Source organism: Hemicordylus capensis, chromosome 17 (assembly GCF_027244095.1).
Source record: "Hemicordylus capensis ecotype Gifberg chromosome 17, rHemCap1.1.pri, whole genome shotgun sequence".
Classification (NCBI taxonomy): Eukaryota; Metazoa; Chordata; class Lepidosauria; order Squamata; family Cordylidae; genus Hemicordylus; species Hemicordylus capensis.
In genome coordinates this window covers 9,239,000-9,255,701 of record NC_069673.1, presented here as the reverse complement: position 1 = coordinate 9,255,701, position 16,702 = coordinate 9,239,000, and the positions used below count along the sequence as shown (strand labels likewise).

The 16,702-nt window shown below is 51.9% G+C and overlaps 1 protein-coding gene across 5 annotated transcripts in view; it reads left to right on the top strand.

Annotated features, from left to right (window-relative positions):
• EEIG1 (estrogen-induced osteoclastogenesis regulator 1) overlaps positions 1–16,702 on the top strand; it is a 60,144-nt gene that overhangs the window by 33,594 nt on the left and 9,848 nt on the right. For 3 of the 5 annotated variants that reach the window (XM_053282363.1, XM_053282364.1, XM_053282362.1), the window contains exons 3-9: positions 939–1,059; positions 2,976–3,005; positions 9,753–9,869; positions 10,599–10,645; positions 12,477–12,652; positions 13,095–13,238; positions 15,340–15,526. In XM_053282363.1, the coding sequence (XP_053138338.1) occupies positions 939–1,059; positions 2,976–3,005; positions 9,753–9,869; positions 10,599–10,645; positions 12,477–12,652; positions 13,095–13,238; positions 15,340–15,526 (822 nt within the window). The remainder of the gene's footprint in view (positions 1–938; positions 1,060–2,975; positions 3,006–9,752; positions 9,870–10,598; positions 10,646–12,476; positions 12,653–13,094; positions 13,239–15,339; positions 15,527–16,702) is intronic. The other 2 variants (XM_053282366.1, XM_053282365.1) reach the window with 1 other exon arrangement.

The window sequence follows — 16,702 nt, the reverse complement described above, 5'->3', positions numbered from 1 at the left end:
CTTAAAATCTGGGCGAAACCCGGAATGCTGCTCGCCTTCTGTATCCTGTGGCTAAACTTGCTCTCTAGTCACTTCCAGTTGGGATTCCTTGGTTTTAGTCAAGGGAGCCGTCCATCTGTCAGCAACCCCGAAGGTGGGTGGGAGGGAGGATAGGGCGTGGCAGGGGCTTGCAAGCTGGGGTCCCTCCCCAGTTGTTGGACTGCAGAGCCCATCATCCAGGTTGAGACTGGTGGCAGTTGTAGCCCAGCAACTTCTGAGGGCCCAGGGAACCCTTGGAATAGGAAATGGACTCTGCATTCCCTGTAACAGGTATCCCCAGAGGTTTTTGACTGCCGCTTCTATCATCCCCAGCCAAAGGCCGTTGCAGCTGGGGATGCTGGGAGTTGTAGTCAACACCTGGGAATCCCTGCGACATGATGGAAGACCGGCAATGATGACAACCAGTTACTGGACATCTGGAACCCCGAGGACCTCTGCCCCCATCCCTGAGAGAAGCCTGAAGGGTGGCCGTTGCAGAACCCCTCGCCCACTGCATCCTCAAGTTGTGAGGAGGATTGCCTCTTTGCACTCTGTCGAATCATGAGTCGTGGAGTTCCACGGCCCTTCCCCACTTGCTCCCCTGGAACCCCTAAACCATTTTAATGGGGACCCTCACTTGTTCATCTAGCTGTTTGAGGAGTTCGTCCAGCTAGCACAGCTGCCCACGTTCCCCAGTGGAAGGTGAAAAGTCTTGGGCCCCCCTGCCAACTTGGGTCCCTGGGTGTTGCTGGACTCATCCCCGACTGCAGTGGCCTGCGGGTGATGGGAGACCCAAGTCAAAGAAGGGGACGAAAGAGGCAACGTCACTCTCCTTTTGCCTGCTCTAGAACGGCCGGTTCTAGGCTCTCTTGACAGCTGCCCAGCTCACAAGGCTCTTTCCTCGCTCTCTTTTGCCACAGGGAAGAAGTTCAGGAGAACTGTGTCCGGTGGAAGAAGAAGTTCACCTTTGTCTGCAAAATGAGCGCCAACCCCGCCACCGGCCTCCTGGACCCCTGCATCTGCCGCGTCTCTGTCCGCAAGGTGAGTTCCCCGCTCTTGACGCGGAGCCTCGGTTCTGCTTCTGGGTCTAGAACTGGGACCGCAGGGCGTGGGCTACCTGTCAGGGGAGGGCGGCCAAAGAGCCGTTGCTCTGGCGAGGCTCTTCGGGTTGTCACAGGCCAGAAAAACGACCTCTCTGCAGTTGAGTCTGCCTGCTTCGACACGGAAGGCACAGGGCAGAATGCACCCAGGGAATATCGAGCTCTCTTGGGATGCGATGCCGGCAATGGAGACTTTTGCTGCTAGTATTGGTGGAGCTTTCCATCTCAGAAGGGCCAAGTATGGAAATGTATCATAGGAACATAGGAAGCTGCCATATACTGAGTCAGACCATTGGTCTACCTAGCTCAGTATTGTCATCACAGACTGGCAGCGGCTTCTCCAAGGTTGCAGGTAGGAATCTCTCTCAGCCGTATCTTGGAGATGCTGCCAGGGAGGGAACTTGGGACCTAGATGCTCTTCCCAGAGCAGCTCCATCCCCTGAGGGGGAACATCTTTCAGTAGTCTCCCATTCAAATGCAAACCAGGGCATACCCTGGTTAGCAGAGGGGACAATTCATGCATGCTACCACAGGTTTTGGCCACTATGGCAAGAATAGCAAGGAATAGAGGGCTAAAGAAGTCAGACAGCCATACGTGGGCTATGGTTTTGCACTGTTTTCAGCTGCTTAAGTTTAGCAGGAAAAGTAGGGTATACATATTTTAAGTGACCTTAAAAATGAACAAAGGTTTTGACAGTAAATGTCTGTCTCTGCAAAAACTGGACATGTAAATGGCCCTCCTTTTCGATGAAAAGTCACTACAGAACATCTGTCCAATACAATAAATTAAACAAATGAAAGACTGGAAATTATGTCCACCAGTACTGGAGATCTGGAATCCTGAGGACTTCAACCCCCATCCCTGAGAAAAGCCAGAAGTGAGGTTATCGCAGAACCCCTCACCTGCTTGAAACAGTGGGGCATACGCTGGCAACCTCCAGGCTTGACTACTGTAATGCGCTCTATGTGGGGCTGCCTTTGTACGTAGTCCAGAAACTACATTTGGAGCAGAATGTGGCAGTCAGACGCATCTCCGGGATAACTCAGAGAGCATATAACTCCGATCTTAAAAGAACGGCACTAGCTGCTGATAGGTTTCCGAGCGAAATACAAAGTGCTGGTTATTACCTATCAAGCCCTTAACGGCTTGAGACCAGGGTATTTAAGAAAGCCCCTCTTTTGTCATGAACCCTCACGTCTATTAAGATCTCCTGGGGAGGTCCGGTTACTGCTATCGTGGCTCGTTTAGTGGCTTCTCGGGATGGCGCCTTTTCTGTGGCTGCTCTGGGATGCACTCACCGTTTAAAATCAGTTTCTCCATCTCCGGCTGTTTTTAAAAAGACCCTTAAGCTGCATCTGTTTTATCAGGCTTTTAATTAACTAATTGGTCTTATATCATAATTACGTTGATCATTTTTTCCTGTTTTGAGATCTGTTTTCTAACTTACGTATGCCGCCTAGGGATGCACATGTGTGTCTACCGCCTGCGGCATAGCAATATGATAGATAAAACAAGTAAATAAATAAATGATTGCTACTGGAAGGGTAACTCGATTAGCTCTGGGCAACTGGGCCTTATTTCTTCCGGAAGAGTGAACCAGCCCTAGCTGAACGCTCACTGAAGCAGGAGTGCTTGCAAGTAGCGGAGTCCCCCGAATGTGTTACCGCTGTGCGTCGCTTCTGTTACTCTGAAAAGTATCTGCCTTCAGCGTAAAAGCTGGCAGCTGAGGAGCGGTTTCTGAATGCCGGGCATGTGCATCCAAGCAAGGGGAAGAAGAGCATGCATCCCGTCACTCCTGCACTAAAATGGATGCATCTTAGCATTTCCTAATGCCCCCTTTTTGTTTCCTATTTCAGGAGCTGAAAGGCGGCAAAACCTATTCCAAGGTAAGACAAGAGAAGCAAAGCTGCTGATTGTTGTCCACCTGCTGCAATTTTTTAATCGCTCTTTCAGGCCTTCAAAGCTCTTGGCACAAATTCTCAGCAAGCCTTTCAGCCGTTTGGGAGGATTGTCCCCATATCACCGAGGGGGGACTGAGGCCCCAGCGAGGCTCGCTTCGGGCCAGATGCAGCTGCCTCGTACTGAGTCCGAGTTGTGGGTTAAAAGGGCAGTCACTGCCATACAGGGTATCTCTGGGTTTGGCGGAGGGTAGTTCTGTCTCCCTCGCTCCATAGAACTTGCTTTCTAAAAAGCTTGTGGGCTCTCTCTTGTTCGGATAACCCATCCTCTGCAGTTGTAATCCTCGCTTTGTGGGTGCTGTCGAGACAACAGGGCATATCCGGTGCGACTGCAGATTTTATGGCGACATTCTGTGGTGCCTTTATTACTGCTTTTTCGCTAAACTGCCAGGGCACTTTGATCAGTTTTATATCTCCCTTCTGCCATCTGACCAGAACTCTAATACAGGAAAACCTCGTTATTTGCAGAACCGCGAATCGTAGTTCCGCATATCCACAGCCACCCATATCCAAAAGACACCCGTCTCCAGTATCCGCAGATACAATAGGGTTAAAATACATGTGCGGGGTTCCTAGAAGGCCAGAAGTGACCGTGGAGCTCTACTTCCGCACTCGATTTCATCTGCAGGAGCCATTCGGTGGCTCGTTTCTTTAAAAACAAAAAAACAAAAAAACCACACCTCCTCCTGTGATTTTTCAAGGCATTTTGTCTGGGGGAGAGGGTGGGTATTCCTTGGCACATGGGAGACCAGCAGAAGATGTTACAATAAGCTTTTTCACCATTCTGGGTCATTTTTGGCAGTTTTTTAAAATTTTCCCTCCAGCTTGGAACCTAACCCCCCCCTTCCCCATAGCAATAACGCTGCATCACTCACGGTTCCGTTCCTCGCAGTAGAGGCGAGGAACGGGACCCCCCATGAGTAATGAGGTTCTCACAAATTACATACTATGTCGCCAAATTCTTTGCAGCAGCGTGTAAAATTCGGCAAGAGCTCACAGTCAATGATGGTGATGCTTACATTGACAGATGTTTAGCATTTGTGTTAAAACACATACTCTAATGGAGTATGTGTTTATATCTTTCTGGTTACTGGCCACTGACCATCACTGAGATGTTGATTTTCGAAGTTAAAAGGTGTTTTAAAGACACCCTCTCTCCTGCTGTTACTCCCCTGCAACTGGGACTCAGAGGCATCTTGCCTTTGAGGCTGGAAGTGGCCTATAACCCTCCGGCTAGTAGCCGTTGATAGACCTCTCCTCCATGACTGGGAATGCCAGGGTTTGAATCCGGGCCCTGTGTGCAAAACACGAGTCCCGCTACCAAGCGGTGGTCTTTCCTCGCTTGCCTAAGCCCCCCTGGCGAACTCCTAAGCGAGGGCAAGGTTTGAAACGGATCCTCACCTGCATGTGTGTCAGCCCAGATCAGGGCAGATGACCCCAGGAAGGAATCGCTCTGAGACGTGGGCTGTGCTCCAGCTCCAGTGTCGGCAGGAATTCTAACACGGAGGCACCTTGGAAGCCCAGCGGTGTGGGCTGCGTTGGGCAGGAAGCCCATGTTACCTGTAAGCAAAGGCGCGGAGCGTGAACAGCAACCGCCCTCTCGCGTGTGCTGCAGAAGACCGCTGGGCCCAAGCTTCGGCTTGCATGCCTCTCCAAGCTAGGGCTGAGAGCGATTCCTCCTGCCTGCAGCCTGGGAGAAGACGCTGCCAGCCTGGGTTGGCAACACTGAGCTGGGTGGACCGGGGGTCTGACTCGGTATAAAACAGCTTCCTATGGAGCGTGGAGACGGCACATATAGGAGTGCTGCCCACATCTTATGCCTGTTGGGGCAGCATTGGTGAAGCGCTAGCGGTCAGGATCGTCAGCCTATGTGAAGTATGTCTGTGGTGTTTAGTTGGGGGAGACGAATGCCCTCAGGCCCCTGATAGAGGGGCTCTACCTGCTGGGTAGCAGCCTGCTCATGTCTCTCTGGAAAAAAACGGGGGCGGGGGATCTTCACTTTCTGTTCAGGGTCCGTTCGGGTCTCACTTCACCCCTGCCGGCAATCTGATGTCCGCATAGTACCGTATTTACCCATATAGAAGATGACTCTGCATGTAAGTCGACCCCCTTAAACCATGCAGGTTAAATAGAGGCTATACCAGTATTTATCCATAATAAAGGAAGAGTGGGGGGCATTTAAATGTCCCCCCCGCCCCCCAGTTTCTAACATCAGAGAATTTGTATGCCTTCATCAGCCGTTCTTCTTTTGCTGGAATTTCCGCAGATCTCCATTTCTGAGCAAGAACCATATACATTTCTATTTTCTAACATCAGAGAATTTGGAGGGGTGGGGGGTGGGGAACCTAGTCTTGCATGCTGGAAGCTACGGTGGTTTTGAGCCGGGAGGGACAGGCGAAGTCAGAGTCAGGATGGTAGCTCAGGGAGTAGAGCACATGTTTCCCCCCTCTCGTGAACTCGGGCAGCATTTCCAGTTAGGACTGGGAGAGATACTTGCCTGGAGAGCCGCTGCCAGTCAGTGCAGACAACACTGAGTTAGACAGACCCCAGGCCTGACTTTGGTGCATGGCAGCTTTAGAGGGTCCGTGAGTGCGGCAGCCATGATGGGTCTCTCGAAGGGAGAGGAGAGGAATTGTGGGGGGAAGGAGAACCCGCGGGGGTCAGGCACAAGCCCCGCACTTCTCCTGGAGGAGCGTTCCGAGTTCTTCCCTTCCCATGGATGGGCCTGCCAAACGAATTTCCTTGCTCGGGGGACCAACGGCGCCGGGAATGTCTGAATATGAGCGTGCCTAAAAAAAGGACAACAAAACCCTGCAACTGAAAGAGACAAAAGTCGTTCAGGGACATCTGGAGGCATGGCTCGACTTCCTCTCTACCTTGGGAGGATCAACAAGAGTTTCTCGACAACAGCCACCACCAAACAAACCTTTACCCAATTCTTACTTCCCCTCGGCTTGCCTCCTGCTGCCAGCCCAGAAAAGCTGACGCGGACCGCCCCCTGTGTGAATCAGAATTGTCCTGGACAAGGTCTGTAGCTCGGGGGGTGGAGAAATGGCTCAGTGGGTAGAGCACCTGCATTGCACGCAGAAGGATCCGGGTTCAATCCCTGGCAGCATCTCCAGGTAGGGCTGGGGAAGATTCCTGCCTGGAGCCTTGCGAAGCTGCTGCCGGTCAGTGTTGACAGGACTGTGCGAGATGGAGCAAGGTTGCCTTATACCAAGGCAACATCCTGTCACCCTTTCGCAATTGCGCCAAGTTGCCTCATTCAGGGGCAGCCAGGAAAACGCATCTCTCCTACCTACTGGTGGTCGTGTGTGTGTGTGTGATTGTGTATTTGTATGGGGAAGCATTCCGTTTGAGCCACCAGGTTTGGAACACAGGAAGCTGCCGTATGCTGAGTCAGAGCATTAGTCCACCTCGCTCAGGACTGCCTTCACTGACTGGCAGCAGCTCTCCATGCTTTCGGGCAGGAGACCTGGAGCTGCCGGGGACTGAACTCGGGACCATCTGCTTGCAAACCATGCAGAGGCTCTACCACGGAGCTTCAGCCCCCATATCTTAGAGCAGCCACTACTCACATGTCGTCACCCACCCAAACGCGAATCAAGGCCGTCCTGTCTTTAGTGCACATCTTGGTCAATGCCCATGCACACATGCTGCATCCCCCGTCTTTTGTGCTGCTGCTGCGGTTTCTTGTTGGGAACGTAGGAAACGGAGTCAGACTCCTGGTCCGTCTTGCTCCTACACTGACTGGCAGCAGCGTCTCCAAAGTTGCCGGCTGGCGTCTCTTCCAAGTCTATCTGAAGATGCTGCCAGGGACCTTCTGCGTGCAAAGCAGATGCTTTCCCATGGCATTGTGATGGAGAAGATTGGTTTCTCAATACCCGTTGCTGGGAGAGGGTTCCAGCCTTGATTTCCACTTGTGGCCTTCCGGGCTAACGTAGGAGGACGCCTGCCAAACCAGACGGGCCTCTCGCGTGGCTCCAGCGAGCCTGTGGGATGTGCTGATGGGGTGGAAAGTTGGGTCTCCCGGCCGGATGGAAGGGCCGGCTGCTGGAAGAGCCAATGAAGGAAGCGCCACTGAAAGGTGATATCCGAGAACATCACTTAGTGCCGAGGGTTGACCTTCCTCCCCCAGCTCCAGGCGGCCATCAGTCAACTCCTCGCCCGTGGGAATCTCTTTCCTGGAAAAGTGAAGACCTCAGCATCTCGTGCCAAGTTCTGCGGTCACTGAGTTTGGAGCCCGCAGTATCTTTGGGTGGGTGGCGTGGCCTGCTGCAAGGGAGGATCCTTCTGGTTTTCCCCACGGGCTGCAAAATGCCTTTGGAGATTTGAGCCTGTCATAGGCAGCTGCCTTCTACGGGGTCACACTCTTCGTCCATCTCGCTCAGGATCGTCTACCAGACTGGCAGCGGCTTCTCCCAGGTTGCAGGCAGGCAGGAATCTCTCCCAGCCCTATCTTGGAGATGCTGCCAGGGAGGGAACTTGGGACCTAGATACTCTTCCCAGAGCAGCCCCATCCCCTAAGGAGAATATCGAATAGTGCTCACATACATACCCTGCTCAGCAAAGGGGACCCATCACGCCGAAGAGACCATAGAACCCCGATCTTAAAAGAGCCTGCACTGGCTGCCGATAGGTTTCCAAGCGAAATGCAAAGTGCTACCTCAAGACCAGCTCTCCTCCTACCCTCTGCCCAAGCAGAGGTCCCCGGCTCTGCCAGCAAATACTAACCTTCTGCTTTTCAGCAAAAGTCCTCAGAGCAGTTGACATTGAAAAATGGGTAATGAGACGATTCTCTGTCTCCGATGGGCCCGCAGTCTAAAAAGAAACATCAGGTAGATTCCCGTTGCAGCCACTGGAAGGATGGCGGGCTGGGCTGGATAGGGGCAGTTGCTCTCCCCCTGCTAAAAGGAAGAGAATGACCACTTGAAAAGGTGGTCCAGTTAGCAGGGGGGGTGCCCAAGCTGTGTGCCCCAAGAGGGCGTGAGGATGGTTCCCTGCCCCAAAGGGGTCACAGTCTACTAACAAACACAGACACCAGCAACAAAACCACAGCTGTTCTGGGATTGGGCCGTCCCTGCTGGATCAGGCCCAAGGAGGCCTCTCTAGTCCAGCATGCTGATTCACACAGTGGCCCACCAGATGCCTCTGGGAAGCCCACAGTCGGGGGATGAGGGCATGCCCTCCCTCCTGTTGTTGCTCCCCTGCAACTGGTATTTAGCGGCATCTTGCCTCTGAGGCTGGAGGTGGCCTATATCCACCAGCCTAGTAGCCATCAATAGACCTGTCCTCCATGGCTTTGTCTAAGCCCCCGTTCAAGCCATCCAAGCTGGTGGCCATTACCAGATCCGGTGGCCGAAAGTTCCACAGGTTAATTATGCGCTGGGTGGGGAAAGGACTTCCTTCTGTCGGTCCTGAATTTCCTGACCGTCATGGGATGACCCCCCAGGACACCCTCAGGGTTCCAGTTGCTAAACGGAAGAGGATCCCCACTTAAAAAGGGGTCTCTATGCTCCCCTGGCCGGTCTGCCATCTTGGGTTTCAACCTGGAGAGCAGCGTCTCCTCAACAAGACTAAAAGTCACTTGGGTGAATCCTCGGCGGCGAAGTGACATTTAGAAAATGGACTTAAGAAAGTCGGCCAAAGACCAGAGAGGGAATCTTCCTGGTCCTGGTTGCTGCGGAGTGTCGGTGTTTAGCAGCTGGGGACATCCCTGTAATAGGAGGCGGTGCGAAGAGATTTTGACTCCTGATGTTTTCTCGGAAGCCTGCCTTCCGAACTCCTCTTTAAACAGGCGAAGTCTGTGTCTGTGCACTGAAACGAGCTTTCCCTCCCCTGCTGAGCTTAAAAGCTGAGCGGAAATGCCCGGCTTATCGCAGAGAATAGCTCAAGTGGAGCTGCCCTGCAAAACTCGGTCTCTTTTTCTTCACGGGCTGCTTGGGAGGAGAGGGGAGCAAAGTCGCTCACTTGCTGTTAGGCTCGTCTCTCTTGCCACTTTCCTTCATGGCTGGAAAAATAAGGGGGTGTGGATTAACTCCCCCAAAGTTGCTTCCAGGGAAAATTCCTGGGCAAATTCTGCATGCATTGGCCTTTAAGAGAACCCAGACATGGGGGTCTGTACTCCATCTTGGCCTGGGGGAGATCTCCTAAATGTCTGCGCTGCTTGCTATATGGCCTGATTAGTTCTTCAAACTCGTTGCCCCCATTAAAAAGAAAAAAGAAAAAAGCCAGAGTCCAAAACATGCTTTCCCCTCCTAATCTCTCCATCGCGTTTCTGAGGAGCAGGGCAGTGACCTCATTGGCAACAATATCCTTTCATCTCTTGGCGCACGTGCCGCAGTGCATTCTGGGCCGGCACAGTACAAAGAATGCCTTATGTTGAGAAGTGTGTTTTTCCACATGGTTGACCCAGTGTCTCTTCTGTCCTTGGTTATGCAATGGCTGCGGGCGGGTTAACGCTGCCCTTTCCAGAACGGCCCTTCTGTTTCCCCTACCCTCGGCGTAAAATTTTCCTGCGACCCGGCGGGTTTCGGGTGAAGAATGTGGCCTGTCCCATCCCAGGGCACGGGTGCTGCTGGATCCTGTGACCTGTCCGCATCTGTGTTCTCCTGCTTTTCCTGTTTTGTTGGCTGGGTCACGCCAAAATGCTGAGCGTATCTGTTGCTTTCGCAGCTGGGTTTTGCCGATCTGAATCTGGCCGAATTCGCCGGCTCCGGATTCACGGTCCGATGCTGCTTGCTGGAAGGATACGACACCAAGAACACCCGGCAGGATAACTCCATCTTGAAGGTAAATAATGCAGGGAGATCTCGTAGGCTGGTGCTGTGCGCCTGGATTTCAACTGGATGTTTCCGATACGTGCATTCCTTTGTTTCCCCCATGGGGTGTGGCATCTGATTCTGGAGTGTCGGGTAGCCGGGTTCACACAGAGAGGACCGAAGCCACTCATGCCAATATGGGAACGCTTGGCCGGAACAGCGGTAGAGCTGGCATGCAAACTACCTAGGGCCGTGCTTGAACTAGGTTTTGGAGGCAAGAACTTGGCCTCTCTTCTGGATTCCATAGAGTAGTCTACCGGTGCCAGGTTGTTCTCCTCACCACTTGGGAGCGCTGCAGAGGCCATTGGCTTGCTCAAATTGCCTGCCTGTTGGTAGGCACTTGCTTGGAACGTCCATCCCACAACAGAATAGCTCAAAAATAAGAACATAAGCACAGCCCTGCTGGATCAGGCCCAAGGAAGCCCATCTAGTCCAGCATCCTGTTTCACACAGTGGCCCACCAGATGCCTCTGAGTAGCCCACAGGCAAGAGACATGCCCTCTCTCCTGCTGTTGCTCCCCTGCAACTAACATTTAGAGGCGTCTTGCCTCTGAGGCTGGAGGTAGCCTATAGGCCGCATTGAGTGGCCTATAAATATTGAGGGAGTCGGGTGGCCTATTGGAAAGCCGTGTGTGTGTGTTTTGTCTTATAGGTGTAAATAATCTCTTCCGTTCTTGATGGTGTTTTCATTCTTCCACAGGTAATCATTGGGATGTCCCTGCTTTCTGGAGACCCCTGCTTCAAAACGTAAGTATTTGGACGATCTCGTGGGTTAAACCAAATGAGAGCCGGCGAGGCACAGTGGTTGAAATGTTGGGCTAGCAGCAGGGGGGCCAGAGTCCAAATCTCTGTTCGGCCATGACACTCCCTGGGTGGTTCTGGGCCAGTGGCTTCTCTCTCAGCCTAACCCGCTGCGCAGGGTTGTTGTGAGGATAAGTATAACTGTGGACACTGCTCTGGGCTCCTTAGAGGAAGAGCGGGGTATAAATGAAGTTAGAAAATGTGAAGCCCAGAATGGCTACATCAGTATCTGCTTCCCCTGTGCCATTGCTGTTGACTCCTGGCGGCCACAGAGCCCTGTGGTTGTCTTTGGTCGAACAGAGGAGGGGTTTTCCATGGCCATCTCCCGCCCAGTCTGAGATGATGCCTTTCAGCCCCTTCCTGTATCGCTGCTGCCCGATACGGGAAACATGCCAGCAGGGATTCGAACCGGCAACCTTCCGCTTGTTAGTCAAGCATTTCCCTGCTGCGCCACTTAAGGTGATATAACCTACCACAGAGTTGGAGGTTATAGGTGATGCCATTTCTGTGACCTTACAGCAGCTAGTATGGTGATTCTCTGGCAGGAGCCGGCTGTCACCACTTGTGGGGTAATTTGGGGAGAGGGAAGCCCTCCTTTGACCAATGGCCACCAAAACGTGGAGGCTGGAGGGGTGTCAATTAGCACTATGCACATCTGTGTTCACTGATTGGCTAGCAGCCTTCTCCCTCCTGGCATGGGAGCAGGCTACTGATGTCAGCAGGAGCTACTAGCCAGTCGCCGTCCATGCAGTAGCACAGTGCTGATTGGCTAGCACCCACTGCCGACACCAGCTATCCTCACCTACTTTGGGGTGCAAGGGATAGCCAGTCAGTGATCCTGTGCTTGGGCAATGCTGACTGAGGCTCCCTCTGCCTCTCAGCGGGTTACTGGTTACCTTTCGCCGCTTGCTTGCCCCACTGTGTTGATGGGGGGCTGTTCTGTCCATCTGGTGGCAGCTGTTGCTTAGGGCCCCAGTGCTTTCAGGAGCCTCTCGGACGCTCGACCCTTGCCTGTTTCCTCTTTCTTCTAAATTGAAGGAAGGAAGGAAATGCAGAGCGGCTTCTTAAAATTGCATTTCCTTCCAAGGATTTGCAAATTTATCTCAAGGCGGTCAAAAGTACATCCAATTTTCTCGGTAGCATGACACAGGAAATCGGCCTCTGTGCTCCAGCTGGATGTTTCCTTGCCATACCAGAGACCTCACTGTGCACGCCAGGAACTGCTGTCTACCATTAGACAGTTGAACCTCTTGTCATAATTGCATATTACATTTGGGCCATTATGGAGTACACAAGAATGCTGCCAAGGACCCGAACTTCTAGTGCAAGAGGTCACTTTCCCGTTTGTGTCCTCATCTGCAGATCCCATGCCTGGCTCTCTTCACTCCATTATCGCAGAGCAGGGGTCCTCAGCTGTGAATCCCCAGATGTCGGGGGGGGGGGGGGCTACAAATCCCATCATCCCCTGCCACAGTGTGGCAGGGGGTGATGGAAGTGGTAGTCTCCCCAACCTGGGGGCTCGAGGTTGAGAAACACGGTCGCAACAAAACAAGATGGACTTACTGGGGGACTGCCACTCTCATCACCACCACCCCACCACAATGTGACAGAGGTGATGGGAGTGGTAGTCCCCCAACATCCGGGGGCTCGAGGTTGAGAATCGCTGTCAAAGAGCAAAACAAGCGGAAGCAGCGCCGATCTTGCCCTCTTGACTGGCTACCTCCCCAATGTCCCCTCTTCCTGCATGGCTTGTGAACCTGCCTTCTGGTTCTTGCAGGCCTCCATCCACAGCCAAATCGATCGCCATCCCTGGCCAGGACTCCACCCTCCAGTTGACCTGTAAAGGGGAGGGGACGGCCAGCAGCACCGCCAGCGCCACGACCGCCACAAGCACAGCCGGCTCGATCGGCTCGGTCCGCCAGAGCAAGCCCAGACCCACGGTCCTCGGCTCAGGTAGGAGCAACGGCCTCCTCAGCAGGGCAGGAGCAGCTGGCCAAGGGTCCCTTTCTCAGTGTCGGGGATTGTACCTGCTACCTCGGAGAGACCATTTCTGACCTTAGGCATGGCTGCTTCACTCCTAGCCAGTCCATAAGAACATAAGCGCAGCCCTGCTGGATCAGGCCCAAGGAGGCCCATCTAGTCCAGCATCCTGTCTCACACAGTGGCCCATCAGATGCCGCTGGAAGCCACAGGCAGGAGTTGAGGGCATGCCTTCTCTCCTGCCGTTACTCCCCTGCAACTGGGACTCAGAGGCACCCTGCCCTTGATGCTGGAGGTGGCATCCATCCTGCATCCAAACTCCGTTTCCCTAGAAACAGGGAAAGGCGGGGCGAGGCAGCGGTGACGAGCCAGCCGCCTTCCTGACCTTTCCTCTCCTCTCCTCTTTGCTTCTCAGGTGTGCTGGAAGAACCAGACCAGAATCTGTCCAGTCCGGAGGAAGTCTTCCACTCGGGGCATTCGCGGAACTCGAGTTACGCCAGCCAGCAGTCCAAGATCTCCGGTAACTGCCAGCACGCCGCTTGGCACCTCTCTGCGCCAAGTAAATCCCACCTTTTGTGATTCACTCGGGCCTCGGCGGGTTTTAGTCGGCACCGTTCTGTTCTGGCCACACAGCCAGCAGCTGCAAAATACGTGGCAAGATGCGTTGGCGAAAGCCGGCCTTGCTGCCGATGAGCAAGGAGGCACGTGCTTGGGGAGAGGGGGCTGCATCGAACAGTGCTAGTCTCCCTAGGGGCAGTGTTCCCTAGAAGGCGTGCACATGTGCGCATGCTCACACCTTTTCCATGTCTGCTCAGTTAATTTTAGATCCCGCTCAGGTGGGATCAGGAAGACCTCGCTATGAATGCACGTGCTGGTGGCTGTCACCACATCTCGTGGCAGAGAAGGATTTATTTATTTGATTGATTGATTGATTGATTGATATACCGCCCTTCCGAAATGGCTCAGGGCGGTTCTGTACAGTCTACTTGGATTGTACAGTATATCCTCAAATATCGCAGGGGTAACATTCCACGGCAGTACCACAGACATTAAAACCACAATATTCATGGCTTAAAACTAACCAGAACCATGGGATCATATAGAATCTAAGGTGACATGCTGTGGTGTTGATGTTGGTTTGTTTTTTTAAATAAAGAACACAGCAGCAGCTTTGAAACTAACTAATATGTTAATGTGCGAGCTTTCGGGCGTTCTAGCCTCTTCCTCAGACGCAGGGTGAAAGCAAAGCGACAAATCCTTCATAGACACTGAAAGATATTTGCAGTCTGTTACTAGTTTTGCTTCCTGGTATGTGTAAAACCCCTTCATATTGTGAATGTCCCTTGCAGTGGATATGGAAAATTTGTTACTCCCTTCCTGTGACTGTGACTTGCTTCCATCCTGCATCTGAGGAAGCGAGTTATAAGCCATGAAAGATCACACATTCAAACATTAGTTAGCTTAAAGCTGCAAAGGTGCTGTCCTCTTCTTAAAAAAAAAAAATCGAAAAAAGTTACTGCGAGGGTAGCTTGGGTCATTGGCAGGGCTGGGAATTTAAAAGTTAAAGGTGTTTCTCCTTACATGTTTAAATGCTGCAAAAAAAAAAAAAATCTGCAAGAGGCCCAAACTGCCCCCGCAATAACTAAATTTGTGTACCAGGAAGCCTCCCACAAAAGGTCAAAACAGCAGAACAATAATAAATAAACTTTGTTAGCCGCCCCATAACAAATTGTTCCCTGGGCAGCTCACAATAGTACAAACATCCGATTGAAACACATAGCAGTATAAAACGTTTAAAAACTTTTTTATTTTATTTAAAATATTTGTACCCCACCCCTCCAGGACACTGCTTCTCGGGGCGTTATTAAAATAGATACAGTGTAAAATAAGGCTACTAAAGTTTGAACAAATTAAGTTAAGCAAGTTAAAAGACCAGACTAAAACCACAATTAAAATTACATTTTTAAAAACAAGTTTCAAATTAAGTTATTTTAAAAAGCTAAAAACTTACAACTATAAAAACCACAGAACCTACCAGATCTAGGCAGCAGATGAAACATTAAAAAGCCTCTTTAAAAATATGTCTAATTGTTTTTTAGAAGCACTGGACTACAGTGTTTTAAAAAGCTTTTTTAAAAAAAATCAATTTTGAAATGCTCGAGTGAACAGAGCAGCCTAAAAGAACAAAGTGATGACGTCAGGTGAACCTCACTGGGGAGGCCATTCCATATTCCAGAAGCTAAACCTGCGATATTCGAGCATCTCCTGTAGTTAGAAACGAACTGATAGTGATGTCGGAATGAGCCGAGGTCCGTTGGTTCAGACGGCGCAGCCAATCTTGAGTCGTTCCTTGCTCTAGGTGGAAGTGTTCTTCTGAGACTTACGCAGGCAGTGGAGGAGAGGGTGTGCTTTCCCGAGCCAGGAATGTCCTACAGAGCCCAGTTTGGCCTGTGCTTCTGGGAGACCTCTGAACTGGCCCGCCATTTCTTGTTTTCTATTGCCTTTGTCTATTGATTCTCGTTTGCGTCCTCTGAGCAAGAATTGTTCTATCTGACCTCCCAAGATCTCTGCTGTGCACGACGGCAGCTGCGTGCAAGCAGCCTCCTTCCGGGGGCCCGTGGGGCAGGGAAACGGGTGCGCTAACGTGTGTCTGTTCACAGGCTACAGCACGGAGCACTCGCGCTCCTCCAGCATGTCTGATCTGACGCACCGCCGGAACACTTCCACCAGTAGCAGCGCCTCCGGAGGCCTCAGCATGACGGTCGAGTGCCCGGAGGGTGAACGGGAGCACAAACCTGAGAAGCCACCGCGCCCCCCCAGACCAAACCTGTTGGACAGGTCGTCCAGGTAGCCGACAACGTAGTACATGGGTTAGCGATCCCTGTTAACTGAGCAAAGAGATGCTTTTTAAAAGTGGTGATTCTTTTCAGTTTATCGGGGAGAGCAGCTGGCCCGATCCAGCCCCAGCACAGCATCCCTCCAGTGGCTGTTGCTGGTGTCTATCGCATGTTTCTTTTTTAGACGGCGAGCCTTTTGGGACTGGCGGCCATTTTATTTATGTATTTATTACATCATTATGTAACGATACACAGAGCTCCGATTTGCAACGATACACAGAGCTCCTCTATTTAAATTAGTAGAAGAATGGTAAATAAATATTTGGTGGTGGTTCAAGGGACGGCTGCACAACTGTGGCCTTCTGGCAGAGGCTAGACTACAACTCCCAGCACCTCATTGGCCATGGTGACTGGGAGTTATATTCCCAGTCACCTGAGATCCCAGTAATACTTTATTATTGATTGATTGATTGATTGATTGATTGATATACTGCCCTTCCAAAATGGCTCACTTTGCCTATTGTATAGCACTTTCAAGTGATGTTATGCATGCAGACCATCCCCCCCTGCCTTTGAGTTATGCCAGCAATCTTCACTAATGGTCAGTTGGGGGCCACCAAAAAATATTCTGTGTGGGAGCCATTTCCCACTGTGCTGAACTCCGCAAAGTACTGAGCTTTTCTCAGTGCTGCAAGGGCCCTTTTTAAGAGAGATGGTGTCCTCTCAAGAGCAGTGGTTAGGAAGCTGCCGTCTACTGAGTCAGACCCTTGGTCCATCTAGCTCAGTATTATTTTCACAGACTGGCAGCGGCTTCTCCAAGGCTGCAGGCAGGAACCTCTCACAGCCCTATCTGGAGATGCTGCCAAGGAGGGGACTTGGAACCACAGATGCTCTTCCCAGAGCAGCTCCATCTCCTGAGGGGAATATCATACAGTGCCTCACACTTCTAGTCTCCTTTTCATATGCAACCAGGGCAGACCCTGCTTAGCTAAGGAGACAAGTCATGCTTGCTACCACAAGACCAGCTAGTCATTGTAGCCGTGCCCTCTGGAAGGACAGAGAATGAGTCTGCTTCTTAGGAACTTAGGAAGCTGACATATACTGAGTCAGACCCCTGGTCCATCTAGCTCAGCATTGCCTTCACAGACTGGCAGCAGCTTCCCCATGGTTGCAGGCAGGAATCTCT